At 44.8% G+C, this 25,553-nt stretch overlaps 1 protein-coding gene across 1 annotated transcript in view; it reads right to left on the minus strand.

Moving 5' to 3' along the window:
• Positions 1-2,046: 2,046 nt before the first annotated feature.
• The window catches only part of LOC149343211 (calcitonin gene-related peptide type 1 receptor-like), a 39,165-nt gene continuing 15,658 nt past the window's right edge, over positions 2,047-25,553 (minus strand). The window contains exons 10-15 of the mRNA XM_089546907.1: positions 25,043-25,109; positions 16,588-16,673; positions 12,338-12,473; positions 6,372-6,413; positions 4,482-4,704; positions 2,047-2,896 (exon numbers count right to left, since the gene is read on the minus strand). Of these exons, the coding sequence (XP_089403033.1) occupies positions 4,597-4,704; positions 6,372-6,413; positions 12,338-12,473; positions 16,588-16,673; positions 25,043-25,109 (439 nt within the window). The 3' untranslated portion in view covers positions 2,047-2,896; positions 4,482-4,596. The remainder of the gene's footprint in view (positions 2,897-4,481; positions 4,705-6,371; positions 6,414-12,337; positions 12,474-16,587; positions 16,674-25,042; positions 25,110-25,553) is intronic.

Below are 25,553 nucleotides of genomic sequence, written 5' to 3' on the forward strand. Positions count from 1 at the left end.
AGACTTAGCGTGCATTACGCAATGACGGCAACTCAAGTGACATTGTCCCCTAGTTTATCAAGTGCCACCAGGACTAAGCCTACACCTCTTGGGCTAGAGGGCAACGCTTCGGCTCCTCCTCGCCGTGCGATATAGCTTTGCTCACAACTGGACCACGAAGGTGCAGTTGTTTACGCATGCACTACTCTGGCAGCAGCGCTGCATATAGTACTAGGTGAACTGAAAGCTTCGCCAAAGATCGTTCAGGTTCGGCTCCGTGTTCTCCGCTTCGGCGCTAAGGTCACCCGCCGCACGCCGACAGGGGGAGCTAAACGCATTTCATGCTTAATAATTCTTCAGTGTTCATTCCCATCTAAAGCTGTGTTACAAGTGGTATGGAGCCGCTCTTTTATTCTCTCTTTGTCTTTCCCTCTCTTAATGCTTTGTTTAGAGTACTGTGAGCATTTAGTGCAGACATCCTTTTCCGAAAAAGTATATTATCGAAGCTAAGATGCTACTCTGATGACTGGAAGTTGTTGAAAGAGAATGATCTATACTTACGGCACGTAGGGACCACGTATCCCGGATCACGACTGTGAAATAATTTAGAGAAGAACTATGGGATGGAGCGCATTTGGCAGGTTCTCTCAGATGATGAATGGGAGTTTACCAATATCCCTCAAGAGAAAACTGTATAATAGCTGTATCTTACCGGTCCTCAACAATGGGGCAGAAACGTGGCGGGTAACGAGAAAGTTCCAACTTAAGGTAAGGACAGCGCCACGAGCTTTGGAAAGAAAATAAAAATTATAGGTGTAATGTTAAGAGACAGGAAAACGACAGAGTGGGACAGAGATGAAACAGGGGTTAATAACATCTTAGTCGAAATCAAGTGGAAGAAATGGGAAGCGCAGCAGGGGGAGGCAGAAAGTTAGGTGGGCGGATGAGATTAAGAAGTTCGCGGGGTTGGGGTGGCCGCAGCTGGCAAAACACAGGGTTAACTGAAGAGATATGGGAGATTCACCAGGGTGGAAATTTGGGCAAGTCGGTATTGATCCATAACATAAGAGTAGCGCAAAACCAGGACGACGTACAAAAGGGGAGAGAACACACACCCACAACACAGGCGCTAACTTCCTACTGACGAAGAAAACCAAACCCAAACAAGTGAACGGAACCTGAGCAAAAGTAGCGCATGCGCTGACCTAAGAAAGAAATCGAAATCGCTCCCAAAAGCAGCAGTGTACCATCCGCCACAGGAAATGATTTGTTAAATGTACTAAGGGCATTGTGTACAATATTCCGCTCTCCTGTGGCAAGCAGTATATTGGGCAATCTGGTAGGTGCCTGAACGATAGGCTTCGAGAGCACAATAACAACATGAAGACTTATACCGGCAGCAATCTAGCTCTGCACTGCAAAGATTGCAAGTGCGTGCCTTTTTTTGGACAAATGCTCAGTCGTTGCTGAGAGTAGAGATAAGCTAACTCGCGAAATTATGGAAGCTGCACAGATTGTTGCCTTACAAGATAACTGCGTTAGTGCTCCGTTCATTTCCTTGTCTAAACGAGAGCTGGCCTTCTTGGGTTCAAAACATCCGTGATCTCACATTTTTATCGCATTTGTTTTGTCGCAACTTTTTTTTTCGCTTTCTTTCTTAAGTCAGCGCATGCGCTACTTTAGCTCAGGTTCAGTTCACTTGGTTGGGTTTGGTTTTCCTCGTCAGTCGGAAGTTAGCGCCTGTGTCGTGGGTGTGTGTTCTCTCCCCTTTTGTCCGTCGTCCTGGTTTTGCGCTACTCTTATGTTATAAATATGGGAGAGGCCTTTGTCCTGCAGTGGACATAGGCTGATGATGATGATCTGTACCTCTCAACGCGGGTATGACCCCCATCACATTCTAGATGGTGCAGCGAAGCAAACGTCACGACTATAGTCCCAGACTCTGAACGTGAATCACTGTTTTTGTCCTTGAAAGTAAATACACAAAATATGGCGGAGATTTATGAAGTGGAATGCTGTTTTAATGGAGCAGAAAGAAATGTTAACGCTTTAATTATACACACATCCTGAGTTATGACCTGTTGTGTTTCGACAGGAAAGGCTCATAAGAAAAATAAATACTTAATTTACAGAAGACAACAGTTTAGCATCACGGTTGGGCACGGAAATTGAACACATAACAGCTTCTTGGACGTGCACACATTCGAGCCTTTTTTTTTCTTTTCAGCACACCAAAAACAAAGATGCACACATCAAGCCACCCAAGGATGTAAAGAAGCGGGATATCCCTACCAAAAGAGCAGTCACATGGTGTTCACAGCTAGCAGCGTCACTTATTTGTCGATGAAAATGCTTTCACGCGCACCGTACCACAAAAGCAGAAGCTCCACTGTGATGCAGGAAAGGTTGGTTTTGAAACGTCCGGCGTGTCACAACCGTCAGCTCAAAGCAGTTCGCGACGGCTGTTAGCAATGCTAACAGCAGTGTGCGACGTAAATAATGAGGTCATTGTTGGCCACACCAGGGTGGGCAAACGAGCAGGTATCACTTGCTTTCTCAAGGAGGATTTGGGGCATTTGGTGAGCATTCTCGTTTTGTTGGTGGTATTGTCACGTGGACCAGTTCTGCGGATTGATGACCATGGGGTGGGAGAAATCGCCTGGCAGTCCTCTGACGACTGCACCACTACTCATCAATATGGCGCCGCAGTCACTTCCTGGCCTCTTCTTCAAAACCTGTGTAGTATTTAGGTGCGCCTGCATCACTCCTGGCAGACAGAAGCTTCAGGTGTAGAAGCCTGACGTTCGATAGAGCTCGCTTGGACAGCAGAGGTGACGCCTCTCCTGTGCACCTTTATGGTCGGGAAACCATGCCGCTGTCGCCGGTTGCCGTAGTTACGATTTAAACAATACACAACCTGCGAAGACAGAGGAGAAACAAAGGTAAAGAGATTAAAATTTCGTCGCGCCCGTAACGTGTCTCGTCTTCCCGTTCTTTGTTGCAAGCCCTTGTGCTTCAGTACAGCGTTCCAACACCCTAAAGATGAAAAACAAACTAGCCACTATTGCTGCATTGCTTGAAATTATGTATTATCTTGCTATAAAAGCAGGGCAGTGTGTCTGAAAACATTGAGAGTTGCAAAGGGAACGACAGTGAATTAGGCCCTCAGTATTTTAAGCTTGAGCCTAGCCTTCATCAATGCCTGCTGAGCATACTACCAATACACAGTCCTAGCACATAGCCACACAAAGACATCCTGAAAAAAAGCACACGAAATACTAAAGGCCAGAAAATAACAAAAAAAAATCCATGATGAGCGCTTACAAATGTCGCAGAATATTTGGGGTAGTCTGCTACCGACCGCGGTCATTCCGCGTCGCTAATAGGCTAAAATCCGTATTTGGGTATATGTAGTGGGTGCCTGTAGAAGCAGCAGCAGACATTGCTTTAGTGGAAGCCTCGCTGATAAGTTTCCAACCACTTGTACAAAGACGTCATAAGCTGAAATTTCATTTACCGCGGCGCCAATTCCTTGATGTCTAGGTAATGAATCGGACAAAAATACTCCCCGTGGTCTTGATGGACATGTTATTTTCGGCAGGACAGCCCAAGGACGCAGGGTTGAATCCGAGCAGCGGCAGCCGCATTTTAATGGAGACGAAATGTTAAACGCCTATGTGCTGTCCACTGTTGTGCACGTTAAAGAATACCAGCTGTGCGGTTGGAAGCAATCAGGAGCTTCCACGGTGGTGTCTCTAGCAGCCCACGTGCACCTTTGGGACGTTAAACCCCGCAAGCCATACCACAAAAACAAAAACAGCGAATAGGCTGTAGAAGCAGATGAAAGTAGGGGTCAGCTAAGGTCAGTGGGAAATACATCCGCCGTGCAGTGGAGTTCATTCGATGGATTGCGAATCATAAGGGCTCGAGTGTGTCACTGGTGTTCAGGTTTGTGGAAAATAAGCTTGTGGCTGTCTTGAGTGATTTACCGAGAAGCCGACGCCGGTGGTCAGTTTGGCCACGGAGACTATCACGTGCCGGCTTGGCCTCAGGCACGGCTTGGTATTGTCACCGCTTCCGTTTACGCCCCCGGCCTAGGGTACGAATCTCTATTTAGTTTCCGTTTTGACTACTTCAGTACACCTGATGAGAGGGAAACTCAAGGTCAAAATTGAATAATTCCTGCAGGTGTAGCATTCGTCTCAATTTTCTTTTATTTTGGACAGCAAAATCAGGTGTGTATGGACCTGCTGTTAGGCTGTGGCGATAGCCGGATTCTTTAAGGCAACGGAAAACGCAGTTGCTCTATTTGCGCTGGCGATGATTCAAATGCCACTCGGCTATGGTCACTTTTTTTCGTTTTTCTCTGGGTAGCGACGGACTATGTGATCTGTTCAGCGGAGCAGCTTTATAGCTTTTTTTTTCTTTAAAGAGGGCCGGGCCCTAAAATAGGGAGCGTTTATGTCGGGAGCGGGATACAGAAAACAACACTCCATACTTACGAGGCACAGCAGAACGAAGGGGATGTTCAGGCAGGCACGCTTTGCCGGTGCAAGAGCACCAGGACCTCATAGGTGACGGGGTGGGGGGGAAAGGGCAGTGCTGAGGCCTTCGTGCTCAGCAAGCTAGGACCTGGGTTCGTGTCGAGCGCCTCCTGTCGCTCGCCCTGGCAAGAGACGACTCCAATTTCACGAGTTCGATGGACCGCGTGATTTGGCCTTGTACCTGTCGGAAACGGAACCATGCGAAAAGAACATAGACTGCGAATCTCTCGATTTCTGGCCCCGGTGCTCCCCGTTCAAAAGATGGCAAATATAATTATAGTTGTGAAGGAGATTACTTCTGCTTACTTCAGTGCACAAAATGTCGATAAATACTACTGTCAATCAGCAGCAGTTAATACTTCTGAAGGTCTCGCGCTTAGACACTGAGAAAGCTACCACATATTTGCAAAGCGGAAGCTAACAAATTATCTTGCTGATGGTTCGTAGACAGTATCGAGACGGGGAACATTATATGAACGGCCACTTGAAAAAAGGCACCTTTTAACGCAAACGATGCTTTCGGCGTATTGAGGTCATTTTCTTCCGCTCAAAGATCTTCATGAAATTAAGGCATTGTATTCTATGTTATATTTTTTATCAAAACCTTCAAAAATTACAAGATGTGGGACGGGGTGTGTTTAAATAAATTAAGAATAGCCCAAAAATATGACACGCTAAGCAGAATGAAACATGCAACGCTTAATTAATAAACATGCAAAAAAAAAACCAGACGCCGCTTCCTTAATACCATGCATCATGCCCGACATTGAGCAGAGAAGCCTTTGAAACGGAGCATGATAGAAAACGACTCTAGTCGTAACATCTGTTCTGGTCGAAAGAGAGCAACCTCCAGGCCACTACTCTTTAACAATTTCTGACGAGCACTTTTAGACACATGTCGTATTTCTCAGGCTACGGATTCACAAATCAATAAGGAAACTGTATTGTTGGATCTTCGTACAGTTTTATTATTCTGATTTTTTTACTATGTGGTTCGTGGTTCGTGTTTTTATTGCGCGTGTTGCAATCTGACTGCTTTTAGAGAACGGAGCACTGTAGCAGGATACGCCCCTACGTACCCCCTTCTTGAGCTCTACATGCGTCCTAAATCACGAAGCCAGGTCATATTCGAAGTTCGAAACAAGTGGGTACGCTATACACATAAAAAGATCATTATGAACCGTAATTGATGCAATATTCATATTCAGTGGCTTGATGAAACATTAGCGCTGAAAAAGCAGGGTTTCGAAAACATTCTTCGATGTCCAACCATATCGATGAGCTAGTGTGCCGAGTTTAAAGTTGGAGGTGGCTTTCAGAACTTTGCGATGCCCAAGGTATATTGTTATTTCCTCTACATTTTTGCCATAGATGATCGTTTTTTTTTTCATAAATGAGCATGTTAGAAACTTGTCAGCGACAATTACAAGTTATGTATATCTGCGGCGGGAGGGCAGCTTAGCGCATCACTTTGCTCTTGTAGTGTAGTAAAGGGGTTTAACAATAAATTTAAATTTTGAGACTAGTAATGACACTGCAACTAAGAGGCTGTCTGCAAACAGCTGCAGACTTGTACTCTCTCACAGTACGAAATAAAACGTTTGGGATGATACCTTACATTTATTTTCCAATTATTTATTTTGGCTACGTTTTTACGGGAAATACCTCTGCACTGTTTGTGCTGTATTTCAGTTTGATGGCAAGAAACTGCAGGTATTTTGCGTTTCGCATTGCTGTTGGAAATTAACTGAAGGCGATAGCTAAGAACGTTTAAAAGAATGTTCATGAAAACATGTTTTTTTTTAAAGCTTCAGTCATTAAGTCAGATCTTACGAACGCTTCACTTACCTCGCCGTTGAGGTAGCAGAATATCACAGCTACGAAAAATCCCTGAAAAAAAACAAAAACAACTGTATAACTGCAAGGAAGAACAAACACTGAAGAAAGTCACATAAAAGCCTCGCTACGATGAGCGCCCAAAGAGCCATGTAGTCAGTAGATTACCACGGGTTTTAGAACGATAAAAACTGCGAAAATTTCAGCCTTCCCGCTGTGCGAATAGTTTAAAGTTCTAGCTGGATACTGACCGCTAGCTTTAGGTTGTAAATTATCCTCAAGTGATTGTATACCTCACACTTGTAATCTTGCGTGCCTTCCATCTCTTCTCAGACACCCATCGACGCTCTGTACCATTTCCCAGGTTCAGAAGACACATGAACTCTGCGAACGTAGATTTCGTATCCGTTGTTTGCGCCCAACTTTAATCAGTACTTACAAGTTCTAGCACATGGTTAGTCCGGGTTTCCAAGGCATTATCTTACGAAGGCAGGGTCTCGAATGTGCCGTCGTCGCGTTAGCGAAATAATGCATCCCTAAAGATTACGGCTGCATCCTAGAACTGCCCTCAGTCCAGATTACCTTTACATAATCCCTTGAGAGTCTGCTCGCCATTAAACTTACGACCGTAATCAGCACTTCTCTAATTCATCAGCATATATTCCCGCAGCCTCTTCTGCAACGCCGTCAAGCTATGCTGTTGCAGGAAGTAGCCTGGAATGTACAATGGGGGCTTGAGATGCGAACATACCTGTTTCTTTTTTCTTTGGCCCTTCGTTTTGTGATCGATAACCAGGTATGTGAAGGCAGCATTCTTTGTGCGCATACTACAAACATTATGCTCTCCGTGGGAGTTCATTTAGTACAGTAGAAGAGGAACTGTAGGAAATTTGTTCCAAATAATAATAATAATAATAATATTAATAGTAGCCTTTATTTCTATCAACGTGTTAAAAGAGCTTGAGAGTTTCCGCACCCCAATATAAATACATAATTGCTTCCACAGAAACAGAGTTCAGTGGACGACAAAATAGAAAATTTAAATTTGCAGTACATGAAAAATAGACAGTCATGATAAGCATCTGCGGGACACAGCAAAAAAAAAGAAAGTAAATAAAGATAGCACGCACTAAAACAAGTGAGCACGAAACAAAACGAAACATTATGGTATTAACAATGAGGCCTATTTGTACAAAATGACAGTTTCAGTGCTATTCAAGATATGTCATGGTGACATGTTTCTACTGGAAGACATACGCAAAAAAAAAAACAAACGCACATTTGCGCATAGAAACGGGCCTATTTCGAACCTGAAGTAATTGAAAAGAGAAAAGCTCGCGAAAATTCTAAAGGCAACGAAAACAACGTTAATATATGTACATTAGGAAGAAAGTAAATGATATTCAAGGAGAGAGAGAGACTCTTTAATGAAGAGCAGAGAATTTAGCCGGCGTTTAAAAATCGCTGGCATGCTACTCTGCGTAGGGAGGGGAATTAGGGAGATAAAGACAGAAGGAGAGCATAGTGGAAGAGGTAAAAAAAAAAACGAAGATAAAATGCGTCCATGAAATGGGTACTAAGGATGCAATGGCGAGTATTGATGTAACCTAAGGAGTGATGGGGTGCATAGTCCGTCAAATGGGCTGACGAAGTTCACTGCATGAAGAATGCATGAAGGTGACGTGCAAGTGAATTTAAAGCTTATCGAGATGTCCAATGTCTTTTAAATATGTGAATAGAAAAGTCATTGCAAGTCTCTGTTGCCTAAGGCAGGCTAAGGGACCTAAAACTTTGTCCATTGTAAGGGGCACTGAGCAGAGCTTCTGCATGCAATGTTCATAGTACGCACGCTCGTTAGCATATGCAGGGCACTCAAGCAAGATATGCTCCACAGTTTCTATCGCGGCACAGTTGTCACAGTGCGGACTGTCCATTTGTCTAAAACGGTATCGTAAGCCGTTTGTATATGCAGCATTAAGACGAAGTCGATGATAAAGTGTTTCCAGATGTCGAGGAATTCTGGGTGAGAGTCTTGATCTAAGATGTGGGTCGATTGAGTGAAGAAATTGGTACTGATATGTCGGCAAACTCCAAAGCCGATACATTTCTTCGGAAGCAAAACTTTTGGCCACCTGGGACGCATCAGATTTCGTAAAAAAAGTTCTAATGTATCTCCGATGTTGATGGCCCTTACGGGCCGCTTCATCTGCTTTTTCATTAGCCTGAATGCCACAGTGAGCAGGTACCCACTGAAATGTTATGCAGTGGCCTGCGGCAATAGCTAAATGATGTAGATATCCGATGTCCAGGGAAACTGGCTGGTGATTCGTTTTCTTCAGCAGGTTGGCCAGGATCTGGAGAGATGCTTTCGAATCGGTGAAGATAACCCAACGGTCGGCGGTTCGGCGCAGGATGTAAGAAACAGCTTCCTTAATGCCGTGAAGCTCAGCTGTCGTAGACGATGTCCTCCGCTGCAGCCGGTAAGAAAGGGCATGGCCTGTTGAGGGCACATAAAGGCCACATGAAGAGGTTTCTTTAGTAGTTGAACCATCGGTGAAGATATGGGTGTGCTGTCATATTCCTCCGTTAAGTAGGCGAGAGTAGTTTGCAGAAGCGCTGCCTGTGGCATGCGGCTCTTTGCATTCACACCTGGAACAAACTTCTTCACCTTTAGAGGAGAGAGTGTCCATGGAGGAAAGGCCAGAGGTAGTAGTTTCTGTGGCTGATTAATAGTAGGGATGGGCAGGAGCTGGACTGCCTGGCCAAAGCTAGAGTTGCTGTGAGTTAGGTGGACACGGTGCAGGAAGTGCTTCTTCCCTTGAAGAACATGGCGGAAATGGGTACGCATAGTTTCCTGGGCGGCAATCACCTCTAGTGGGAGACATCCTGCCTCCGCTACTGTTCCTGATGCAGAGGAACCCTTTGGGAGGCCAAGCCATATTCGCAGGCAGTTGTTCCGTGCGGCAACGAGAGACTGATTGCTTGATGTAGATAATCTTTGAAACACTGGTAGACAGTAGCGCAAGGTTCCTTCAACGTAGGCTTTTTCAAGCAGAAGCATTGATCGGCAGTTGCTACCCCACCTTGTTCCCGCCATGAACCTAAACACTTGCTATGCTGCAGTGATCCTCTCGCGGAGTTTTTTGATCTGAGGTGTCCATGACAGAGTATAGTCGATTACAACACCCAGGAATCGCTGAGATCGTACATATGGTAGCGATCGTCCGCCTAGGAGCAGCGGATATCGGGTCATCGTTTTTCTTGTAAACGCCATTGCAACACTCTTTTCTGGCGAGAGACGAAGACCTCTGGAAGCCAGGTACATCGAAATGTGCAATAGCGCTCTCTGTAGACGTTGCTGGGTGATATAGCGCGAGCCTGATGCGGTCAAGATGCAGATATCATCAGCATAAATTGTTATATGGACCCCTCGCGGAAGGTTTCTTCTTATGTGTATAAGGGCAATATTGAACAGGAGAGGGCTGAGCACCGCTCCCTGTGGTACGCCCCTCTCTACTGCGTGAAAGCGTGTTGGACCGTTTGGAGTGGTCATAAAAATTTGCCGTTCTTTCAAATAATGCCCAATCCATTTGTATAGCTTTCCTCCAAGGCCAAGACTGGCAAAGGTGGCGAGAATTGCATGGTGAAAGACAGAGTCAAAGGCGGCCTTGATGTCTAGGAAAACGGCTGTCGGGATGTACCCAGCATGAAGGTACTCCTGAATTGATGAGACGAGGGAGATGATATTGTCAGTCGCAGACCTGTTTTGACGGAACCCGTTCATTTCTTGGGGGAACTCATTTCGGCTTTCTAGGAACCAAGTTATGCGTTTGCAGATCATGCGCTCCATAAGCTTACCTACGCAGCTCAGTAGGGCAATGGGCCGGAATGATGCGTAGCTTGTTGGCTGCTTACAGGGTTTCAAAACAGGCACAATTTTCGCCAGCTTCCATTCCGTGGGGACCTCACCAGTCATCCAGGAAGAATTGTAATACTCCAGGAGTCGAAGACGGGAGGTGTAGGGTAGCTTTGCAATGGCTTCATAGGTCACCTCATCATGACCCGGAGACGTGTGTCTATTTGTCTCCGCGATAGCTGTGGATAGTTCTTCCATTGTGAAAGGCAAGTCTAACGCTGGCACTGCCGCCTTTGGGATGCCTGATTGACCATTTGCGGAGAGTGTCGAATGCCCTGACCCTGCCGACAGTAGCCTGCAGTATTCTTCTGAGACTTCTTTTATAGATTTTTGTTCGTGAAGGGAGAGTGCAGCGAAGGGGTGGAGTTGTTGAGGTGGCGTGCGCATACCTCTAACTATCCGCCAAATATTGGTTACTGGTTGGCGCACATCCAGCGTAGAACAAAAGTCACGCCACTTTTGCCGACCGAGTTTATCCATATAGCGTCGAATGTGACGTTGTGCCCGTCGGCATGCACGTAGGTCATCGAGGCTTTTTGTGCTTTTTGATCGATATTCAAGGAAATACACTGAAGCTGGAACAACACAATTTTAGCTGCTGCTTTGATGCGTTTCCGCGGTGTATGGCGTATCTATAACAGATATTCAATAATTCTGGCAGTTTTTCTTTACACATTTGCTGTCCGTAGCTTGTTCTTGTATCCATATATTTCAAGTTTCCTGACTACATGTATCATGCGAAGTTGTTTTCTTTGTCAAAGAAGCTAAGCAAGAAAGGAAGTTTATGCCTTCTTTGACGTATTTTTATAAGTGAAGCACAAGCGGTGTGGGTACATATGGTTAATTTTATAATCCTCAATTTTGCATACAGAGGCAAAGATAGGTGATCACGTGGAACATTGAAAACGTGTCGCAAGATTCTTTTGTGCAACGTAAGCAGTTTTCTTCGCAGTGCAGCAGTAGAGAGTCAAACAATGCGCTTTAAAGAATAATCTTTACCTTTCCTGGCAACTTCTCTTTGATCGTGTCCGTAAGTCCTACGACATTTGAAATCTTGGAAACATGTTCCACGCGACCATCCCAGGTGCAACATGTTGAAAACTACACCATGCAAAACTACCCCGAGTCTTGAAAGCACGGATTATCTATTTACATTTTTGAGTTACCTAACAGCAAATTTGTATTGATAGAAAAGCTGTTATACGGAGGAAGAACAAATACGGCCTTTATCTTGGACGTGTTTATTTCTAATGCAGTAACCAGTGGCCCGTCATGTAGACGCGCTAAAGAGTTACCTGCTTCAGCGATCATATCATTAGGACATACATCACAGAAAAGCACACTAGAATCAAATACTGTACTCTTCTCAAAATGATCGTAGCAGCAATTGCAATACGAGGACTACATAGCATTATGCAGACAGGAATACTGAGGGCCCTTTCCTGGTGTCCATAGCCAGTTGATTTGTGAGGATTTGAGCAATTATTTATTGGTTGTAATGTCTCCGCGTCTCTGTGACATCTGCTTCCCAGAGTGTATTGATTTTGAAAATGTCGTTGTTTTTTCAGAGTAATATTAGTTATCATCGCGCACCATTACATAAAATGAGTAGAAGAAATGTTCACACGATCACATCTGTAGCCATATCGACACTTTCGTCCAAAGGAACATGCTAAGCTGGAACTGTGGCGACGTAGAGTAACCATAGTGAAAATTAAGTGACACTTCCCGCTTTGTCAACAGGTTGATGAGCTGAGCTATTGCCGCTGCATGCTAGTATTCCACTCTTAGGGGGGGGGGGTGTAGTTTAAACCTCTTGTTTTTATCTTACCCGAGTTTGCTACCATACATTACAGCCCGCTAGTTAGCCTTTAATCCCTACAGGTGTGGTCTAACGCCACCGATTGATAACAAAATTATATTCTTTGACTTCGGCTGGTGAGTCCCGGAGACTTCTGTCTCCGATAGTACACAAAACGAGTGTAAGAAGGAAAGACAACCAAAAAGATCTTGCCGCAGGTCAAGTGAAACAACTCCGACAAAGAGTGGTGTTGTGGCGCACCTGAAGGCCGTCTGAGGCCTTGCTGATGTACTGGTAGACCTCCCAGGCCCCGCAGTTAGCTGGGCTTCGGTACACCGTCATCAGGAAGTGCATGCCGAACAGTGGGAACAGCACCAGCACGGCTCGAACCGCTTTCCTGGAAACAAAGCAGGAAATATGTAAATACCAATTACATAATGGTTGGAGGGAAAATGAGAAAGAAATGTAGAATGTTGTGCGCACAAAGAGCTACTTTAACTGTTGGATCGTTAATAAAGGCTAAAATCTTCTATATTCGAATAGATTTATTTCAAGATCAGAAAGCCAAAATTTGGCTCGTTCGAAAGGCGGACATTAAATCACTTTAGACACCTAATTTTATTGCATGTTTTCTTTTTTAAAATGATGCATCAGACATCAGAATACGTTGGTTACCGCGGGGTATTCGCCTAAGGCCGCTAAATATTTTATAAATAAATTTATTCCCTCATGCTGCTTCAGTTTCGGTTTCATCAATCAAACGATGGTTTTGACGTGCAGTTGAACTTTAGCCCTTGTGAGGAGCAAAGAAAATACAATATAAACGCTGATACGTAGTTTCAACTCACTACTGCACTTAAGGCAGCCTGCTTCAAAAGTTAGAATTACAGCAAACAACGTATCAGCAGTTATATTGCCGTTTTTTTTTGTGCCTCAGGTAACCTAAACCTCAACGTCGTCACGGCCATCCCTAAGTTGATGAACCCGAAACCGAAATAATGTCAAGAAGAAATTCAAGTATGTATTATTTAGCTGTAGCAGGCGAATACCACGAGGAGTTCCATGTATACCAATGTCTAACGAACCGTTTGAAAAAAGAAAACACAAAAACAAAATTTGGTGTCTATGGTCTTTCAAGCCGTTAAGCCTAGAATATTGCGACCACGTGTGTGTCCCACAAATACATTCAAGCTGAAATCTTGGTCAAATAAAAAGCATGCAAGTTTGAAAACGTCTGCAAGGGTTTAAAAGTCAGCGAAGAAGAAAAATGTTGTGTTGCGTCGACAATGAAAACGATCTGTGGACACTTAGGCTCCGCCTTTAAAGGTATCGTGTTTTAGCGTTAAAGGGCCCCGGCAACGGCTCTTCTTGCCCAGGGAGGCAGGAATACTGTTTCCGCAACATATGAAATACCGTGCGGCCTACATTGAAACCCCCCTTTAACCAAGCTGTACGAACATGCCTGCATGCCCCATGAGTTGTGTTCCAGACTCGCAACGTAAGCGCAAGGGGCTCGGTGCCCGACTATCATGCCGCACGTCAATTTTTTGTTGAGCGCAATTCATTTACTTTATATACGGACATGTCCTAATGACATTTTAATCATGTTGCCATCTTCTGATGACTTGTTTTCTAATGTTTTAATCACTTTTCAAACCCGCCCCTTCACGTCTGACGTAGCTACCTTTTAGACGAATCCGGATTTGTCGCTCACGTACGGCGCAGCCAAGGACGACGACAACGCCGGATTTTCTGCTAAACGGTACGCTTAACGCTGTTTCGTTATCTAAGGGAGGCATTAGTCGAAATACAGGATTTAGCAGCCCATAATAGGAACGTGCCGTTGTGCGTCGCCGTTAATCTATGAAGCAGCCTGCATCACGAACAAAAAAATGAGCCAAAATAGTCATCAAATATCGTGAAAAGGATTAGTACTTGAAAAGCTGAAAAATTATGCAACTTTTTTTTTCACCAATAGACATACATGCGCAAATCTTCACTTACGGGAATGCATAGTGACCTTCTTCTCTTGAGGTCAAACAAAAACTTCACGAACCAATTCACTTCCTCCTTAGTGCTATGAAACGATAACGTTAACGGATCCCTTCAGCGGCCTGGGGTTGTCTTCGCGCATCCTTACTCAGGCACAAATATTCTTCAATACTCATAGAATCCTGGCCGTCTTCACTCCATTCCTGGTGGAGTGCTGCAGCGACTGAGTGACGCGCCGCTGGACCGGTAGGTGGCTGTTTCAAACACAGCAACTGGTGGGGCTTGTGAGGCCCAGGTTGCGCTTCCCGAGCAACCTCTCGCGAGCAATTATTAATTTATATGCCACCTGTCGGTGTGGGCAGTTGCTTCAGAATCCGGTGGACACGTTGCCACCTGCCGCGGTGTGCTGGTTGTGATGACGTCACAGTGTCACGTAAGCTAGATAGCAGATGGGCTCCCTGCTTTTTTGCTCACAATGCCGACAACGCCGACGCTGGATTCTCTGCAGAACGGAACCTTTAAGGCGATCGAATTAAAATACTCATTAAGGTAGTATAGCGTGATGTGTTCAATAAACGTTTTAAATGCGTTAGTTACTAGGATTCTATCATTTTTCTATATACGCTCACGTGGTGGGGACAACGCCGTTGGTAATGGAAGAGCAGACAGATGCGGTTCTTAAATGAACTTTTTATTGGGCTTTCTAGTGCCTATAGAAAACTCAACAACTCGGCGGAGGCGATGGCAAAAAGCGTGCCCGGTGGCCGTCGAAGAACAGAATATCCGCTGCTCTCGCCCGCGCTGAATTGTCTTCGCCTGGGATTCACGAGCTCAGAAAGAACCTTCCTAGTAACTGCGAAAGTAACAACGACAATCTCCGAAGAAGCTCTAGCGCTTGGCTGTGATCATTCTAGATAAACCTAGTCGCTTCCAAAAAATACGAGCAGACCAGCATTAAAATCATTCGTGGCAATCTACACCACGACTGCTGGCGGACTGCTACTAACCGCGCACATTTCTCGGCACGCTGCCATGGAAAAATGAAAGCGGTTGCTACCAGCATCAAGAGCTGTGATGCATGCATTGTAATGTAAGCGATGAACCGAGAGTGGGGCCTTCAGGTGTGTTAGTAGATCGGAAAAACAGCGAAAAGTGTTACAGCGCGAGATCCGATCCAAAGTCTGGTAAGGCACAACAGCCGCATTTATTGTAGGACTTAATGCACTGGCCCTGCTCAGGTCTATAAAAAGCCAGAAAGTTCATGCAGAAGGACACACTGTAGACTTTCACTTGAGCAGAAATTGGTTTATTCTTTCGGGTAACTAAATTATAAAGCGCCGACAACTAAACTAAACTAACGCGTCGGGCATTTAATACATTTTCCCTTGTAAGAAAGTGGGAGGGCTATATGCCGCTTGCAGCTGTGCTGCACCAGATAACAGGCTTACAATGGCTAGCCGTAAGCCGGTTGAGTCATTCGCACAACAATGAGTACTGGTCTATGTGCGTATACTTATCAAAAATAAAAACATTACTTCGGACCAACAGGATCATCCTCATCATCATCATCATCATTTATTTACCCTTAAGGGCCCCAGAGGCATTACATAAGGAGGGGGGAACAGTAATCAAGTCACAAATAACAAAGTTTGGAGCATAAACTTAGACACATGTAAATACAGCTGTGAACACTTCAAAAGAAAAAACAAGCGAGTGAGTAGGTAAACAAAAGAAAAAGAAAGAAAAAGGGCCTTCAACATGAATTATTAGGGAAATAAATCAATTAACATCTGTTTAAATTTCAGGGAATTAACTTCATTCACAACACTGTCTGGAAGGACATTCCACTCCGCTATGGCAGCTGGCAAGAACAAGGAATTGAACGGATTGGTTGGACCATGAATGCGTTGAACACTATGGCAATTAAACAAACGTCGCGATGATCTTAAAGGAGGCATAATTAGGATCTCATGCAGTTGGGGAAAATTATAATAAAGTTTATGAAATAGACAGAGTCTTGCTATCTTACGACGGGATGCCAATTCATAAATTCATAAATTCCTTTTAAATTCACTTTATTTCTCGTGTCTCTGCTGCTGCGATGCTGGCTCGGAGAGCGCTATTCGGTCAGCCTTACCCGTGAACTTTTACAAGTTTAGAAAGAGCACGGCGACTCGGTCAGCGGTGAGTAGTGTAATTTCTGAAAAGGTCAGAGTATCAGGTGGCTGCAAGAGTCCAGAATTAAGCAGCTTTGCGCTAGAGCTAGTGTCAGCGTTCTTGTTGTCAAAGCGTCGATTGCGACAGGCGAAGCTCAGTAGTGGAGATCAAATAATCTTGGGGAACTACGTAAACTAAAAAAAAAAGCAACAGATTATTCGTAAATACTTTATCTCAGTCTTTTTCGTCCTCGGCAAACACTCTTCTCTTAAATCTGAACCGGCAGTGCTGTCTTCGATACTGTGTCCATGTCTTATGCATGCAAATGTATTTGAAGAAGTCCAACGTTCCGCGAAACTCACCGAAATTGGCTTGGCTCCGTTGTGTGGGCGCTCCTTAGCTTCGTGACAAGGACCCGAGTTATGTTACAGAGGAAGACGAAGTTGGCCTGGAAAAAAAGAAGCGGAAAATGTAAACTTGAAGTATTGGGTAAAGCCGTAACCGACGGAAAGCAAAGAATCGACCCGACCATAGAATGACCGAGGGCGCAGCCGTTTTGTAATACGTGTCTACCAGCCCAAGTTACGGCTTTTCCTGAATAATTCTCGCAGCGAAAATCACGTTTTATCAGAGCACAACGATATGTAGTGGAGATTTACTCGCGTATATTTGCACAATACATTTCATTGCAAATGTCTCTGTGTGTCTATCTTCAGTAAAACGGCCAGTTGAGCGAATTGGAACATACTCGAGAAAACAGCGCAGCAACAGGGAAAGAGAGAAGCCCTTGCCTCTCCCATCTTCTCTCTTGTCCTTGCTGCTGCGCTGTTTTCTTCAAGTATCTATCTTAGCAAACTGAGAACATTGCCACCTATCTTGTCACGGTAATTTTTTATCACAACACTGTAGCAAAAACAAACAATGAATGTGCAACGAGCAGGGACGTGGTGGATACCGTAGTCGAGAAGTGTGCGCAGTCAGTGGCGCATGTGAAGGAGCGTGATTGTGTAAAAGGCACGTGCTGCTGCTGTTGCTGCGATAAGTGCTACTTACACTTCTGAAGCTTGATGCTGACTTGTTGTGTCGAAGGCGCACTGTTAGCAACACTGTTTAGGTTGAATTCGCCGGTATGTCTCACCACGGTTCTGCGGTAACTCCACGAGCATTAATTGAGTTGACATATTTTTATCACGAAAGCTACCACTGGCTGGAGAGTCCGACCTACGCCCTTCAGGCTCCTTTCTCTTGTCTTCAGACACTGATCGTGTTTTAATTGCTAGCCAACCGAGAACCACTCTTGGCCAGGCAAAGCTTCATCAGAAACAAAACCTTTTCGGTTCTGACACCTATTCTATTTTGCTATTTTGAAAACTCAGCTCAACTGCCTACGTTCTCGAGAACATGCAACATTATCAAGTCTGTGGCGGGCTTAACCAAGTAAGCACGTGTGCATCGTTTCCTAAATGAAGCCGACTTGTTAACCGGCGGCGACAGCGGAAACCTTCTATACATATTATTTAAATGAAAGATTTATTGCCTGCCCACATATATTTAATGTTCTGTGTTTCAAGAGTGAACAGGAGGAGGTCCTTCGTGCTTCCGTAGATATGTGATCCATAGGCTGCTTTTCTGCAGTGTTTGCTTCAACACGAACTCGTGCACAAAGTAAACAAGCAGTCGAACAATGCGGAAATAGCCCTTTATTGCCTTTGCTGTATTGCGGATATCCGCTCGGGCTAACTTAGACATTTCAAATATTGCAATATGATATTGAAGGCCATGTAGTCCGTACAATGCGAAAATACCTGCAGTAGGCCGTCTGCACTGCGTGTAAATCTGTTGTTCGTTTTACAATGAATATTTTTCTGTCTGCTTTATTCGTCAGCCTCTACATTTGCAATCATGTACTTCAATGTCTGCATTGTGAGAGAGCCGTATTCTCCTCTAACAGAGCTCTTGGTGATTATCGTTCTTATCTTACAACATATAGCCCACAGCGTCGGCTATGCACTCACGCACTGTTTTGGTCTGCCGAGAGAGACGGTGGCGCATGCTAACGACAAAGTGTCGAGTACTCTAGGCTAAGGGTTTTGTTTGTACCCACACCTCCTGTCGTGAGGTGAAATGCTATCTTCCTAGAACAGAGGTTCAGTTTCCTTTTATTAGTTTAGTCTGGTCCTGCGTACTTGGTTTTAACCTGCTCTTGTTGTGCGGCGGGGCTACTACCAGCGCATTTAATTTTCTGCATGCCTTTGTCGGCCCAACTAAGCGAATAATGAGTAAATGCCTCAAGGTCGATTACAGCAGCTGGCACTTTACTATCGGCTGAGCAGCTAGTATAGTGCTAACTTAGACATTTCAAATATTGCAATATGATATTGAAGGCCATGTAGTCCGTACAATGCGAAAATACCTGCAGTAGGCCGTCTGCACTGCGTGTAAATCTGTTGTTCGTTTTACAATGAATATTTTTCTGTCTGCTTTATTCGTCAGCCTCTACATTTGCAATCATGTACTTCAATGTCTGCATTGTGAGAGAGCCGTATTCTCTTCTACGAGAGCTCTTGGTGATTATCGTTCTTATCTTACAACATCGACGTAAGCGTCGCCTTTTGTTCAGTGAAGCAGTTTAGAGAAATACACACCAAACAGAACGTCTGGTTTCTGAACACTCGTCGGTTTACTTCTCAGCTCTTCGTCCGATCCAAATGGCGCAAAGGACTTCACTGGAAGTTGCCATACTACTACAAAGTGGCCGCCGTGGTGGCTCAGTGGTAAATGCGCTCGGCTGCTGACCCAAAAGACACGAGTTCGATCCCAAAACTTCGATCGATGGAGGCGAAATTCTAGAGGCCCGTGTATTGTGCGATGACAGCGCACTTTAAAGAACCCCAGGTGGACGAAATTTCTGGAGCCCTTCACTACGGCGTCCTTCGTAGCCTGAGTCGCTTTGGGACGTTAAACCCCCATAAAAAAACCCTACTAGAAGCCTTGAGCGTTATGTGGCACTTCGGTCAATCCCCAGAACCAAGAAAGGCCTTCAGAATTACATCTCAGTGTTTACAATAACAACTGCTATCCGAGTAGCGCCTGCCTTCTGGTTCTCCATCTCCTACAACTGCCGAAAAAGTTTGATGCCTAACTTTTCAAAGAACAGTATCGATGATTATAAACAATGGCACGCTCCAATAATATGTGTCTGCCCCAGTTGTCAAGTAGAATTATGTGGCAAAGGTTGGAAGCGTGTTCTTAGCACTAGTAGAACTGGCTTGGACGTCATAAAAGAACCATGGCGCATCTATGGTGGAACGGGTCAAGTTTGAAGGAAACCTGCTAAAGACTTTCACCACATTTATCTGAAAGGAGAGATCCGAGCTGCGGTTTTGGTAGCGCGTACAACGTCCGATAATACTGTCAATGCAAACGCAGATGGTGTCACACATAAGGCATATCGCTCCGCCTGGCATAACTGAAAAGGAGATGGGTAAATTGCTTTATTGGCGATTCAAGGAGCCGCATTTGGTTTGAAGAGTGCGTGAGCTGAAAACTGCAGTTGAATATATTATTTCTTCGTCTAATAAAGGAAGGCTCTTAGGCGGTCAAGTTCGCCAGTGGGGCATTATCGAACAAATGCAGAAGGCATTTGTTCGATAATGGCTGTTTTATCTTGTCCTGGATTGCTACTCTTTGCGCCCCCCTTTGTGTATAATACCTGTTTGTGAGATAAACCTCAGCTGAAGTGCGCCGTTCGTCCTGTCTCGTCTACCTTCGTCCGTGTCTTTTTAGCCGCTTGAATATTTCACAATAGCACTAGCAACCAACGAGCCCAGCTTTCTACGCTTAAGGGCTAGAGCTCGTCGCAGACCACTCGAATGAAATGACCAAAAATGGAACTTGCATAACACTATACTCGAGATTTACCTCAAGAGCACCATCGACATCTACCCCTTAAAATGACCCTCATGCAGTGATACATATTGATATCAAGCCGGAAGGAGTTCAGCCCAAACTGGAACCTTTGACAAACTGACCACACGCAATAACTTTGAGCGGCGACCTACAAAGCAGCAGTACATCGAAACAAGTCGAACTCTCATAGGGATGAGTGTGCACCGCCAAGCGGCCATCCTTAGGCACCAAGTCTAAGAACGGCTGCGTGAGACTTCAAAACCTTCAAAAAGCCCCTGGATGTAGTAACGTGTAACGTTAAAAACGGCTCAGCATAGTTCCCCGCTTGTTACCGCCAATGAATCAACATAAGAGAGGGACTTATGCCCCAGGCCACAAAAGAAGCATACCACAGAGCAGCTCTTACGCTTCATCATGTTCCTTTTGTTAATTAACTTCAAGCTGTTCGTGAAGCGGGTGTTGCTAAATCAAAGCAAATTATATAAATATTTTCAAAACAAAACCGCTCAGTAACATGGGACGTAGCTGCCCTTGCGGTTTAAGATCATGTCTTTTGAGCTGCGCTTGGCAGCAGCAGTGATTCCACAGGGCAAGGAATCAGCCTTTGCAAGCCTGAGAGAGGACATTTGTGTTTTCTGCTAACTTGGAATTATCTTTTGCGCTTCATACTTGGGCGGCGAGATTATGAAGCTCGGGACAATGGTGCAAGCAGTAGTATTTCTAGGTAACTATCTTTAAATCCAGCGAAACACTTGTTCGCCTAAATTAAGCTTCTATTTTGCAGGATACATTGTTGGTAAGAACACTGTTCATTCCAGTCCGCTGACGGTAACTTCTATCTCACAATATATCAGTTACGCAGAGGGAACACCCATTTTCTGACTTCTTTGATTGAAAAAGCCTGATGAGCGCTTTCCGAAACACTTTTTACGAATTGTAAGCAACCTCACGAAGTTATCTGAAGCAGACGCAGATTTGATGTCTTCAGAGAAATTCAACGGTGCCTTCAGCCGACATCTTCTTTTAGCCCTTTCATGGAGAGACAAAATCGACGCCCAAACCTTCGTAAGCTCTGTGGATCTGGGAGGAAAAACAGAGTCAACAGTCCTTCCAACGTCAGCAACCCGGTGTTGAAGGGGGAAAGAAACTAAGAGACTATATTCAAAAAGTTTCCTACGCTTGTCTAGGCTTCCCCAGTCAACTAGTTTTCATATGAAACTAAGTATTAACATCTAAGGCCAAGTTATTGCAAGCGATCCTGTGCTAGACCGGACTGTCCAAGGGAGGGGTCTACATAGTATCGATAGACAAACAACTTTACGGTGCGCTTAAACAAGATTATTGACGATATCCTCGCCATGCATATAGACGTCCAAGGCCACATACGCCATGGGATGCCACATACGCCCAATTGACTTTATCCTAGAAGAGGAAGATGCAATACTGAAAAAAAAATTATGCTACTTGAATGGAATTGGTCAAAAACAAGCCGTGATAAGGCTATGTGCAAAGATGCCGAGAATCGCAAAGCCGAAGATAAGGAGGGCAAGAAAGATAATTTGGAGCGAGTGATGAGAGCCTGTGAAAAAGAGAGCTTGCTCTGCTGGGGCATATTAGTCTCCTGACGACCCTAAGTGTAGCCAAGCACTCCTGGAGGAAGAAGGGGACATGAGAAAGAGGAAGAGGACATTCTCTGCTACATCTATCGTGTAATAGAAGACCCAAACCTCGCAAGGTTGTATACCAAGGACCAGTAGTGGGCTAATGCTCGGAGTTTACAAATAAAAAAAGCTTTGTAAGGTGCGAGTATGTCCCAATTTCTCATCGATACTCGGCTTTAAGAAGTGAAATTAGAAAAAAAGCGCACAAAGAAGTACTATATCGCAAGTTCAGTTTGTAATAATATATTAGGTAAAGACGTTCCACAAAAAGGTTTCATATATAAATAATGTAAAACTCAGGCCTGTGAGGGAAATAAAAGTTGCAGTGCTAGATCATCAAATATATCAATATACCGTATTCAATGAGCACTCTGAGAACTGAACTTTTTATGCTTGGAAACTATCCTCCCAAGCCCAACAACACGGCCCGAGCCGCATTCTCGTAATACACGCCCAAACATCACAGGTATGGACTGAATTTGAAAAGCTTCATTCAAATACGAATTGCTGGTGCGCAGATAGTGGGTCTGCTCACAAATAAACTGCACGGATGCGAGTGAATTTAACCTCAGATTGATCGTTTTTTCCGACGAACTTTGGAAGTTTGGACGGAAGGTGAGTAGGAGGGGTTTATGCATGGAGGAGTAATGCATGTATATTAGGCTCTTTCCTTCGTTCTTGCTTTCCGTAAAGCTCACGCGCAAAATATGATTCATCGTAAAGTAGAAAAAACACGTATCGAGAAGACAGCATTGTGTAACTCTCCTAATTGATCGAAATTCTGTTCGTACTGGGACAAATGATAAATAGAGCGTCGGCTCATATGTAACACATACTGTAACATACTGTAACACGTCACACCTGCGGTAACTCAGGACGTTCTACGTCCGCCGCTTATGAACGTGGGTGGCGCTGATAAACACTCTCAAAGTTAGGTTACTTGTAAAACATAAATACCCCCGAAAGCAGTAGATTTGACAGCCGTCGCCGTAGCTCAGAGGTAGAGCACCGGACGCGTAATTCGGAGGTCGTGGGTTCGGATCCCACCGGCGGCAGTGGTTGTTTTTTCTTCTGCTTTTCTAATCAATTATCTTTAAGCGATAACATATTCAGTAATATTCTAAATTGATCAACACCACAAAGTAAATAAATTAAAAAAAAAAAAATCCCCTGTGCCCCTTGGTTTCTGTGGCTGTTGGCTTCTTTCATATTTATAACGAGCCCCTCATTCCCCTTCCCTTGTTTGCTTAATTGCTTAGCGAGGGCCTCGGTTCTGGCAGCCTTGACGCCATAGGAAGCATAAGAGGGTTCTCACGCAGCTTCCACCCTCTCCGTTCGATGACGTTCTACGTCACACCTGCGGTAACTCAGGACGTTCTACGTCCGCCGCTTATGAACGTGGGTGGCGCTGATAAACACTCTCAAAGTTAGGTTACTTGTAAAACATAAATACTCCCGAAAGCAGTAGATTTGACAGCCGTCGCCGTAGCTCAGAGGTAGAGCACCGGACGCGTAATTCGGAGGTCGTGGGTTCGGATCCCACCGGCGGCAGTGGTTGTTTTTTCTTCTGCTTTTCTAATCAATTATCTTTAAGCGATAACATATTCAGTAATATTCTAAATTGATCAACACCACAAAGTAAATAAATTAAAAAAAAAAATCCCCTGTGCCCCTTGGTTTCTGTGGCTGTTGGCTTCTTTCATATTTATAACGAGCCCCTCATTCCCCTTCCCTTGTTTGCTTAATTGCTTAGCGAGGGCCTCGGTTCTGGCAGCCTTGACGCCATAGGAAGCATAAGAGGGTTCTCACGCAGCTTCCACCCTCTCCGTTCGATGACGTTCTACGTCACACCTGCGGTAACTCACGACGTTCTACGTCCGCCGCTTATGAACGTGGGTGGCGCTGATAAACACTCTCAAAGTTAGGTTACTTGTAAAACATAAATACCCCCGAAAGCAGTAGATTTGACAGCCGTCGCCGTAGCTCAGAGGTAGAGCACCGGACGCGTAATTCGGAGGTCGTGGGTTCGGATCCCACCGGCGGCAGTGGTTGTTTTTTCTTCTGCTTTTCTAATCAATTATCTTTAAGCGATAACATATTCAGTAATATTCTAAATTGATCAACACCACAAAGTAAATAAATTAAAAAAAAAAAATCCCCTGTGCCCCTTGGTTTCTGTGGCTGTTGGCTTCTTTCATATTTATAACGAGCCCCTCATTCCCCTTCCCTTGTTTGCTTAATTGCTTAGCGAGGGCCTCGGTTCTGGCAGCCTTGACGCCATAGGAAGCATAAGAGGGTTCTCATGCAGCTTCCATCCTCTCCGTTCGATGACGTTCTACGTCACACCTGCGGTAACTCAGGACGTTCTACGTCCGCCGCTTATGAACGTGGGTGGCGCTGATAAACACTCTCAAAGTTAGCTTACTTGTAAAACATAAATACCCCCGAAAGCAGTAGATTTGACAGCCGTCGCCGTAGCTCAGAGGTAGAGCACCGGACGCGTAATTCGGAGGTCGTGGGTTCGGATTCCACCGGCGGCAGTGGTTGTTTTTTCTTCTGCTTTTCTAATCAATTATCTTTAAGCGATAACATATTCAGTAATATTCTAAATTGATCAACACCACAAAGTAAATAAATTAAAAAAAAAAAATCCCCTGTGCCCCTTGGTTTCTGTGGCTGTTGGCTTCTTTCATATTTATAACGAGCCCCTCATTCCCCTTCCCTTGTTTGCTTAATTGCTTAGCGAGGGCCTCGGTTCTGGCAGCCTTGACGCCATAGGAAGCATAAGAGGGTTCTCACGCAGCTTCCACCCTCTCTGTTCGATGACGTTCTACGTCACACCTGCGGTAACTCAGGACGTTCTACGTCCGCCGCTTATGAACGTGGGTGGCGCTGATAAACACTCTCAAAGTTAGGTTACTTGTAAAACATAAATACCCCCGAAAGCAGTAGATTTGACAGCCGTCGCCGTAGCTCAGAGGTAGAGCACCGGACGCGTAATTCGGAGGTCGTGGGTTCGGATCCCACCGGCGGCAGTGGTTGTTTTTTCTTCTGCTTTTCTAATCAATTATCTTTAAGCGATAACATATTCAGTAATATTCTAAATTGATCAACACCACAAAGTAAATAAATTAAAAAAAAAAAATCCCCTGTGCCCCTTGGTTTCTGTGGCTGTTGGCTTCTTTCATACTGTGTATGAGTGCGTTCTATGAAGGCTTATTTTGGACTGAAAGCAAAATATTCTTACAAAGAGGCAGAAAAGGCCAGGAGCCAGCGTGATCCAGTTGTAGCCTTCCAGATTGTCCATCCAGCAACTGCGTCATCAAAGGAATATAATTTGACTCCATTAAAATTTCGCCGATCACTTTTTCAAGCGCCTCACAAACGTGCACATTAAAGACTTCGAGACTTGCGAGTAAAAAAATATTGGCATTGGCTGAGCTCCGCTAGGCCAGGATATACGTAACGAAAGCAGTTCAGTCTACTGACATTTCTGTGGCGAGACGCCGTCATTGTTGTTCAGCAGCTTGGCGGCGTCTCTTCGCGAGATGTTCCTCTTGTTCTTCGGGCGTCTCGGCCGCCCGCTTAGCCTTTCTCGCCTCTTTTTCACGCGGCGCGGAAGCTGTGCGCGGTCCGCCACCTGCACCATCTGCTGGTCCAGCGCCGTACATTGCGAGAGGGGTTTTCAATGAGTGCCGCATGATGGCGCTTCTACTACATGCCATGCACGGAGGAAATTTACTGGTAGTGGAGGAAAT

This window comes from Amblyomma mixtum, chromosome 5 (assembly GCF_055824585.1).
Source record: "Amblyomma mixtum isolate Tamu chromosome 5, ASM5582458v1, whole genome shotgun sequence".
Lineage (NCBI taxonomy): Eukaryota > Metazoa > Arthropoda > Arachnida > Ixodida > Ixodidae > Amblyomma > Amblyomma mixtum.